This window comes from Actinia tenebrosa, unplaced genomic scaffold (genome assembly GCF_029948245.1).
Source record: "Actinia tenebrosa isolate PJP-AT-01 unplaced genomic scaffold, QUT_ActTen_1.0 PGA_scaffold16__25_contigs__length_10494907, whole genome shotgun sequence".
In the NCBI taxonomy this organism is placed as follows: domain Eukaryota; kingdom Metazoa; phylum Cnidaria; class Anthozoa; order Actiniaria; family Actiniidae; genus Actinia; species Actinia tenebrosa.
The window spans coordinates 156,501-166,457 of record NW_028292576.1 but is presented as its reverse complement, the minus strand read 5'-3'; the positions used below and the strand labels follow the sequence as shown (position 1 = coordinate 166,457).

The 9,957-nt window shown below is 38.7% G+C and overlaps 2 protein-coding genes across 2 annotated transcripts; both read right to left on the bottom strand.

Moving 5' to 3' along the window:
* Positions 1 to 2,464: 2,464 nt before the first annotated feature.
* LOC148910469 (uncharacterized) lies at positions 2,465 to 4,997 on the bottom strand. Its single transcript, XM_089030930.1, has 3 exons — positions 4,765 to 4,997; positions 3,692 to 4,692; positions 2,465 to 3,619 (listed from the first exon to the last, which is right to left on the bottom strand). The coding sequence occupies exons 2-3, from the start codon at positions 4,341 to 4,343 to the stop codon at positions 2,715 to 2,717; spliced, it is 1,557 nt and encodes a 518-aa protein (XP_088887056.1). The 5' UTR covers positions 4,344 to 4,692; positions 4,765 to 4,997; the 3' UTR covers positions 2,465 to 2,714.
* Positions 4,651 to 7,463, bottom strand: LOC148910468 (uncharacterized). The gene is made up of 5 exons (XM_089031383.1): positions 7,144 to 7,463; positions 6,817 to 7,035; positions 6,144 to 6,265; positions 4,765 to 5,805; positions 4,651 to 4,692 (listed from the first exon to the last, which is right to left on the bottom strand). Exons 1-5 carry the CDS (start codon positions 7,448 to 7,450, stop codon positions 4,651 to 4,653), a joined length of 1,731 nt encoding a protein of 576 aa, XP_088887509.1. The 5' UTR covers positions 7,451 to 7,463.
* Between the last annotated feature and the right edge of the window lie 2,494 nt (positions 7,464 to 9,957).

The following is a 9,957-nucleotide window of genomic DNA, read 5'->3' as shown; positions in this document are numbered from 1 at the left end:
AGATGTTTCTTTACTAAAGATGACAAGCAAGCTCAGTGTCATGTACCATTTCTCTCCTGTCCTCCGAGGATTTTCCTCCTGGTGTTTGGTTTTTCTCCATCTGCAAAATTCAATGCCATCTGGCGTCGAAACTTTAAACACGAGCCCCTGGCTCGGGAATCTGAACCTTAACTCCCTGCATGTTCGACTTAAAATAAATCAATCTAAAATAATATATCATTATAATATCATTATATAAATATTATTGCTTAGATATCATGTGTTAGGCCATAGGCTACAGTGTAATCATTTTATTTGCCTTTGCTTTCGACGGTCACTGTTATCATCAGAGCTTTATTCTTCTTCATGAATATTATATTACTAAATTAAAATAATAATTATACTTAGATAGATTTAGACTGTTACGAAATCCAGACAAAAACGATTTAGAGCCGACTCACACTAATGAATTAACGGAAACCGATGAAGGAGCTGGCAAAATCATCTTCAAAACAGTAAGAAACTAAGTGCTGTTGCACTCGACAGCGGGCTTATTGTTTAAGTCTCGTAAACAGGTGGCTTCAGGCTCTATAGGTTTTTGACGGTTCTACAGTCTCCATTTCAACTTGTCTCATGCATGCAGAAAAATGTACTTTTGTACTACGTGCAATAAAAATTTGGGTAAGTGTAAATCTACAAAAAATTCGTGAAATAATCTGCAACAATTATTTTCGCGAGAGAAGTTGTACGAAACAAGTAGCAGGGCTTTAAAACGGGTCTTCTTTACTCGTTTTGTCGATTAAAGTAAGCCAGTGAAAGTTCACCTTCTTTGAAAGCTTATTATTATTATTATATTTTATTTCACATCATAATTCAAAGGCTAACTTTCAATAATTACTATTCTGGTTTTACGATTAATAAAACTCAGAATCCTACCCGGATTTCGAGAGCTGAAGTAGAAGTCTAAATATACTTCCTGTCCCTAATAGGGACCTTAAGAGTCAATGTCTGTAACGGTCGAGAACCATCGGACAGTTGAGAAAAATCGAAATTGCTCATACTTTGCCTAAATAACCTCCCTGGTAAGACATTTTCAAAAATATAACTTTAAGTGCTGGGCGTCTTTTATTTTTGGAGAAATCGCCAAAAGTTGATTTTTGAGCCGAAACGGGCTTGGGCACCCTGTGTCGGATAGGAAAAATCGAAGTTTTCTCGGCGTTCGCACGGCTTCGCGTTTTATTATATCTAGACCATTATTTTTTCGTTGAAAAGGTACGTTCTTCTTCTTGAGTTTCATGCCACAATAGTTTTGCTAGTCCCCATTGTAAATAAATTACAGATTTTTAAAGTGACCCTACTTTGGTGCTTCAGAAAATTCGTGAATTTTCGTCATTTTCAATATGCCTAAATGTGTCGTGGTACATGTACCAGAACTAAATAATTACCACCATGTTATAGCCTAACCCTTCTAAAATAACATATCCAAAGATTGTTGGCGGCCCGCTAATCCTTATTCGCTGAGAGTCCCAAATGTGTCGGTAGTTTTCACCCAAGAAAGCGTTACGCAACGCGTTATTGATTATGCAAGTATCTCATGCTCGCGGGATTTTAACCTGAAAACAACATAAAACAACCACATTTCATACACCATGACCTCTAGTGATGCCATTTTATTTCTTCTTTCGACTATAAAGTTGAAAAGTACTATTATTTCAGTCTTCTATCATCACTAGTTCCGGTGGTCACGCAAGGCGACTCAAAACATGTTTACACAACGCCAAGAAGGCCATTAACTATCCAAGAAAAAGATTATTGACATTCTCTATAGTTCGTTTACGCAGTGAACATCCAGAAACTAAAGAAAATAATATGATATCAAATGATTCGATTACATTTGCAATACTACCACTCGTATATCTAGTTCAAATCATGGAATGATATATATACTGTAAGACTGGATCTGTAGTTTAGCGCCGGGTTTAGAGCTGCATTTTTATATGAAATAATAAAAAAAAAACTACCAAGAGTGCTATTTATGATGGCAAAAATCAACTGCAACGGCTATCAAAAAATAAAGAAAAAATATAGGCCGAATTGTACCCTGTGATTTTTGTTATTAAAGCAACAGTAAATTTCACTGCATGGTCCTACCGATGTTAGAGTGACAACTCTATTTATATCGTAACACAGGTAACCCGATTTCTAGTTCATCAGTTGTTCGTCAAAAATACATTTGGAACATTTTAACTAATACCGATCTTAAGTATATGAAGCGCCTCTTTCTATAAAGGAAAATAAAATAAAGAAATTGGAAAAGCATATAATAAAGAAAGAAAGAAAGGAATGAAAAATGAACGCGAAGGAAAAGTATAGACCCTTGTAAAACATCCTACAATGCTTTATTTTCCGCGTTTGACGTCAAATTTATATTCTTTTGAAATTTGCTCCTTTGAATGAAATTGAAAAGAATAGATTTGACGTCAAACGCGGAAAATAAAGCATTGTAAGTTTTATTAAAAGAGTGTATACGAACTAAATAAAAAGAAAAGAAAAGAAAGGAATAGGAAAACCCTAAATAAAACAGAATAAAATAATAATGAATAAACAAATAGCTTTTTGAGCCTCTAATCTAGCCGGACGCGTGCCATATTTATAGGACAGATTCCAAGAGCTACAACAACATGGCAAAGAAAACGTTTCAAGTGAAAAGAAAGAAATCATATAATAACAAAAAACTACTTATTGCAACTGCAGCTTGCAACCACTTCTTCTAATAATTGCAAATAGGGTGCTTTCCTCTTAACTGGCTTTGCAGGTACATCCAGGTCCAGGTCTTCACACATCACACAAAGCATGTCGACCTTCAACTTATTCAGTTTCGATTCTTTGACCAACTGACACACATTGTACTGGTCGTAAATTACTGGGTGCTGTAGACCAAGGGATGACAACACTGATTCTTTGGCCTGATGGTAGTTTTCTTCTTCTATAGCGGCGCGAGCGTCTTCCTCCGTTACATCTGCCGTCTGATTCCGTGCTTTGGATGCAGTTCTCGAAAAAAATGAGGCTACCTGTTCGACTGAAAGGAACTCTGAGACACTGAACAGTCGCGTACCATCGTCGCCACGGGCACGTCTCATATCTTTTGATACGATCTCAGCACTCAGCTTCCGTCCGGTTTGTTGCCCGATGTTAAATTTCTTTATAAGATATGACTTCTGCTTCTCATTAAACCGGTACGTTTTTCGGGCTTCCTTGAGTGCCCATCCCATATCAAGCGTAGTGCTTGAGCTTCTTTGGGTAGTATCATTAGAGGAAGAAACCATAATTGTTGGAATGGCATCAACATCTTCCTTGAGATGACATGCATACCTTTCTTTTGCTAGGTCTAGCATCGATTGCTTCTCTGGAGTGTTTGTGCAGGATTCTAGGGACAGGTGCTTCTCTAGTGCTGAAGATCTTTGGAAAACACGGAGACAACCTTCTTGAGGACATGAGTAGATTGAAGTCTGTATTTGCTGAGGGACCGCCTCCTCTTCCGCTTCTTGGCTCGGGTCTTTGGTTGTCTGTCTAGCTCTAGATACAACAGGTCTAAAACTGCCGGGTGAAAACTCCACTTCAATCCATTTGATGCTCATATCTGGAAAAGTGATAGAGGAAACCATTAAGAATATCACGACACACTGAACCCTTACGTCACTGCTATACTTACCCTCTTGGATCGTTTCCTTCTTTATCTTCTTGCCTTTACCAATGTTGTAGCCACGCCATGCAATGATACTTTCTTTCTTATATTCGAAGTTATTCAGCTTGCTTATCCCCGGAAGTTTTCCCAGCTGTTCAAGGGAAGAGCTATCAATTCTCGGCACTACAGCAACTCGGACCCCCTCTACTCCTCCATTGGACAGAAGGGCATCTTTCATTTCTAGAGCGTTGGTAACATCATTGCCCTCATTCACGAACAAACGGATATGGCTTTTGCATCTGGCTGCTAGTCGGTCTGCAGGGCCCTTGCCACCTTGGGGGTCGCTGAAGTCAATCCTTGATAATTTGATTTTGGTCGTTCTTTCAATGTACTGGCATGCAAGGATGGTTGCTGCAGAATGGTAGCACCCCGCGTTGTCTTGACGGAAAAACGCTGTTCTTATATCTGGATTATCAGTCTCCAAGGTCTTGAGCACGTTCTGCATGATGACTATGATGGCGGAGCTGTCTTGACTGCAGGAATCAATGATGTGAATAAAACCTTGGGACTGAAGTTCGCCATTGAACCGTCTAAACACCACAGAGATGTGCCAGGATATGCCTCTTTTCCCGAACCAGTCTGATTGGGACTCTCGGTACTGGCGGGGCAGGAATTTCATGGCCCAGTCGTTAACGATCCACACTGTACCATTATCCAGAAGGTTTATGATATCAAGGCGAGCCTCATCTTGTCGGACACTTCTTAGTTGATGGCTTTTCCAAGAATAAATGGCACGCTTTGAAGACTGACAAAGATAGAGACATTCGTCCCTGTCTTCATCTGAAGAAAACTCACATTCATCTATGGCATCTTCTATACTCTTGAGTGTGTCATCAAGGGCGTTACATTGGTCGCATCGTTCTTTATGTTCATGCTTACAATTGCGCTTGAAATCCTTGTCTGCCTTGTCACTCAGTGCGTAGATATTAGCAGTGATCTGCAACCTGCGTGTTGTCGCTGACGTGCAGCTGTCGACGAAATATTAACGATTTGTTAGGGTAAAGAAGCAATCAATATTTAAATAATTTATTGTTTATTACCTTGTAGTCTCCTTTCAGATAAAGCTTGCTGACTTTCAAACAATCTTGTGTATTGGAAGCCCAACTCTCACCATCTTTCCTTAAAGGGGACACAGTTTGCACAAGTTCCGCCAAGTCGTCAAATGCTCGCGCCCCTTGTGCTGCAAAATAATCCAGGCCCTGGAGTGATTTCCGCACAGACGCACTGCATTCATCAAGTATTCTGAGCATGGTACTCCTGCTGAATGGTTTAAAGTTTGATTCCTCGCAGTATTTAGAATATTGGGTAACGATCCTTTCAGGCACCATTGAACGAATGATATTTGGCACGGTTATTGTTCCCCCTGATGACATTTTTAATTGTCTTTCTCCAAAAGGCAAGTCCTGTACAATATGGGGGCTGGTTATAAAACTTAGAAAATGTTCCAACTGGTGGTGGCTTATGTGAAGGCGAGGCGTTCTTTTTACAGGAACTGGAGTGCTTCTTCCATATTGAAGACGATGAAGATTAGCCATAGTGTATCGATAACGGGTTAGCTCTGGAATGTATTCTGAGGCCACGCTAAAACTGGCAACGTCAGAGAAGGTAGACAACACTTGTCGGCGAGTATCCCAGCTATCCGCCTTTTTATAAGCATCTGCCAAAGCATCTAAATATCCCCTTTCTGATGGTAAGTGAGTAAGACCAAACGCTTTGCTCATGTTTTTGGATATCTGTAAAGCTTGCCACAGGTGAGCTGCATTCTGGGGAGATATTGCATTAAGAACAGAAACTATGACATCACACGTCCTCTGCACATATCGCCGCTGTGTTCTCTCTGTAACTTCTTCCCAATCAAGCATTGGCTTCACAATAGGCTCCAGCTGACATGCTATCAAGAATCTGTTTAATGCAAGGACAGCAGAAGGGAATTCGGGTGCCTCGCCAGAAGAAGATGCAGTACTCATGGTGTCTGGAGAAAATACGCTCAGTGTGTCATCATGTTCAGTTATTTCGAGTTTTCTCATTGCCTCTGTTATCTCGTCAGAAGTATCCGTACTTTTCTTCTCCTCTTCTTGCTCCTATTAAACAAACAAGAAATAATTTTCCACTTTTCATTTTTGCGTCGACTATACTGCTATATGCAGACTGAAAAATATCATGATAAACGTAATTTCTATTTTAACTGAATAGAGGTTCAAGCCTTTAAAAAATTAAAGAAATCTCTTGACTCCTTTCGGTGTCGAGATTAGGAGATTGAGATATTCTCCACGATGTACAACGTTAATGAGTTAACTACGAACAGTACAAAGGAGCTATCTAGCGCTGTCAAAGGGGTACGAACAGCCCTGCCTCTGTTCCTCCTCTCTCCCGCTATGCATGCAGTTTTACATCAGCATACCTCCAGGTAAAAAGTTACCTGTTCTGTTTCTGATGGTTGGTCTTCAGGCATATCAGAACTCGGCTCGGTTGTCTCGGCTACATGTAAGTCGAAATGAGTCATTTGTTTATTCAAGAAGGTTTTACATCTCTTGCAAATCACTACAGACAAAATAATAAAATTCACCGTCGTCAGTACTGTCAGGTCTGGAGAAGAACGATAGTACTGATTGCTAATGTACGGAATAGACTAGCGAAATCATTCCCTTCTGGACAGCAACAAGAATAAAACAACAACAAACAAGTGGCAATAAACGAAACAGTGCGAAAAGAGAAATTTCTCGTCCAGGCTTCCGCCCAATACTTAATTTTGGGTTAATTATGGAAGGTTTATTTGTTATGACGGGGGGGGGAGGGGAGCATGAAGATTTCTAATTTTGAAATATGAAATCATGTTCAGGGCACCCCCCGCCCCCCTTCCCCTTTGCACTTGCCATATTTTATGTCCCTCCCACCCCACCCCCAGTATAGTGTAAAAAATTCAAAGCCCTCCCCTTCCAATAACATTAAACATAAAAAGCCCCCCGCTTATACCTTTCAGTATTTTTAGGGCCCTTCCTTAAAATATTCATGCCCCCATTCGTCATATTAAACTAACTGAAACTACCCTTATCCACGCCAAATTTACGGTGATCATTCGTTAGTGTACTCACGTGTTCCTACTGGAAGGAGAGTCTCTGTTTGATTAAAAACGTATGAGGAAATAGAAGTTGTCACTCCACACTGGCCTTTAACAGATGACGATTTGTGGGCAGCAATGCCGTCTGGTATTGCACATCGAGTTTTATTGCATCTCCAGCGAACACCAAACTTATCACGGTGAAGAGGACAGATTGTCATTTGTGGATGTTTTTCATCAACATTGAATATTCCTTAAAAGAAAATAAATTCGTCTTGAATGTTTATAATCTATATGCACTAGAATTTAAAAACTACATTTTCTGTTGTTATTGCAATATACAAAACTGATTTTCACTTACCTGCCCGAGCAAGAAGTAATTTGAACTCGGAAGAAACACCGGAGTCATCGCTGACTTTATGTAAAGAAAGGTGATTGGAAACATCTTTTTGGCAACTTTCAAGGGTGGTGCATTCTGTAATAGATTCATTATACGAACTGGGTCCGCACAAACCACCAACTAACGCAGAGTAGTTGCAGAAGCTCATGCTACTACGAGCACAATGGTGGCACTGAACATGCTTTACTTTCACAGTTGATAAGTACTGATCAATATTGCGCAAAAGTTTAACTGGTGTTCTGTAGTGTATTGCGCAAAAAAATAACATTAGTGTAATTACTTTCATCCGGTCTTCTGCTTAGTAAACTGTCACGGATTGAGTCAAAAATTGCGCAAACAAAAAACAACGGTAAATTAGTTTTAACTGGCTTTCTGTATGGTAAAATGCCAGTCAAAAGTTACGTAAAAAAAAGAACACCACATAAACTACTTACTTTCATCTTGTTTTCTAGTCAAAAATTACGCAAAGAAAAATAACAACAATAAATTAATTTTAGCTGGCCTTCTGTTTGGTAAAATGCTAATCAAAAGTTGCGCAAAAAAATAACATCGCTCAAGTGTAATTACTTTCATCTGGATTTCTGTTTAACAAAAATTGCGCAAAGAAAAACAACACTGAATTAGTTTTAACTGGCCTTCTGTATGGTAAAATGTCAGTCAAAAGTTACGCGAAAAGATAACATCGCATCAAGTGTAATTACTTTCATCTGAATTTCTGTTAAGTAAAATATCCGTCAAAGATTGCGCAAAGAATGTAACACCGTTTATTCCCTTATACAGTAATGGACCGTTGGGCCCAAAATCTTGGAAAACAAAAATATTTTACTCAGAAAAAACAAATTTACTTTGAAAAATTGATGTTACCTACATACGACGTACTTAATCTAATGCAACAATTGTTTTCGTTAGAGGCTGTTATGGTACTATTGAGTTACGGTCTAGTCCGAGTGTCATTTCGGATGACTGGTCAATCTGCCAAGAACCGAAAGACAAAATACAACATTCAAGTGGACAATTGTATTTTGATGGAAATGTTCCATTACAACACTTCTTAACTATCCATTGATAATGTGCAACAAACAAATGTAGTGCATCTGTAAGACGTATTTATCCTTGGCGTTGTGTAAACATGTTTTGAGTCGCCTTGCGTGACCACCGGAACTAGTGATGATAGAAGACTGAAATAATAGTACTTTTCAACTTTATAGTCGAAAGAAGAAATAAAATGGCATCACTAGAGGTCATGGTGTATGAAATGTGGTTGTTTTATGTTGTTTTCAGGTTAAAATCCCGCGAGCATGAGATACTTGCATAATCAATAACGCGTTGCGTAACGCTTTCTTGGGTGAAAACTACCGACACATTTGGGACTCTCAGCGAATAAGGATTAGCGGGCCGCCAACAATCTTTGGATATGTTATTTTAGAAGGGTTAGGCTATAACATGGTGGTAATTATTTAGTTCTGGTACATGTACCACGACACATTTAGGCATATTGAAAATGACGAAAATTCACGAATTTTCTGAAGCACCAAAGTAGGGTCACTTTAAAAATCTGTAATTTATTTACAATGGGGACTAGCAAAACTATTGTGGCATGAAACTCAAGAAGAAGAACGTACCTTTTCAACGAAAAAATAATGGTCTAGATATAATAAAACGCGAAGCCGTGCGAACGCCGAGAAAACTTCGATTTTTCCTATCCGACACAGGGTGCCCAAGCCCGTTTCGGCTCAAAAATCAACTTTTGGCGATTTCTCCAAAAATAAAAGACGCCCAGCACTTAAAGTTATATTTTTGAAAATGTCTTACCAGGGAGGTTATTTAGGCAAAGTATGAGCAATTTCGATTTTTCTCAACTGTCCGATGGTTCTCGACCGTTACAGACATTGACTCTTAAAAAGGTCCCTATTAGGGACAGGAAGTATATTTAGACTTCTACTTCAGCTCTCGAAATCCGGGTAGGATTCTGAGTTTTATTAATCGTAAAACCAGAATAGTAATTATTGAAAGTTAGCCTTTGAATTATGATGTGAAATAAATATAATAATAATAATAAGCTTTCAAAGAAGGTGAACTTTCACTGGCTTACTTTAATCGACAAAACGAGTAAAGAAGACCCGTTTTAAAGCCCTGCTACTTGTTTCGTACAACTTCTCTCGCGAAAATAATTGTTGCAGATTATTTCACGAATTTTTTGTAGATTTACACTTACCCAAATTTTTATTGCACGTAGTACAAAAGTACATTTTTCTGCATGCATGAGACAAGTTGAAATGGAGACTGTAGAACCGTCAAAAACCTATAGAGCCTGAAGCCACCTGTTTACGAGACTTAAACAATAAGCCCGCTGTCGAGTGCAACAGCACTTAGTTTCTTACTGTTTTGAAGATGATTTTGCCAGCTCCTTCATCGGTTTCCGTTAATTCATTAGTGTGAGTCGGCTCTAAATCGTTTTTGTCTGGATTTCGTAACAGTCTAAATCTATCTAAGTATAATTATTATTTTAATTTAGTAATATAATATTCATGAAGAAGAATAAAGCTCTGATGATAACAGTGACCGTCGAAAGCAAAGGCAAATAAAATGATTACACTGTAGCCTATGGCCTAACACATGATATCTAAGCAATAATATTTATATAATGATATTATAATGATATATTATTTAGATTGATTTATTTTAAGTCGAACATGCAGGGAGTTAAGGTTCAGATTCCCGAGCCAGGGGCTCGTGTTTAAAGTTTCGACGCCAGATGGCATTGAATAGTTGCAG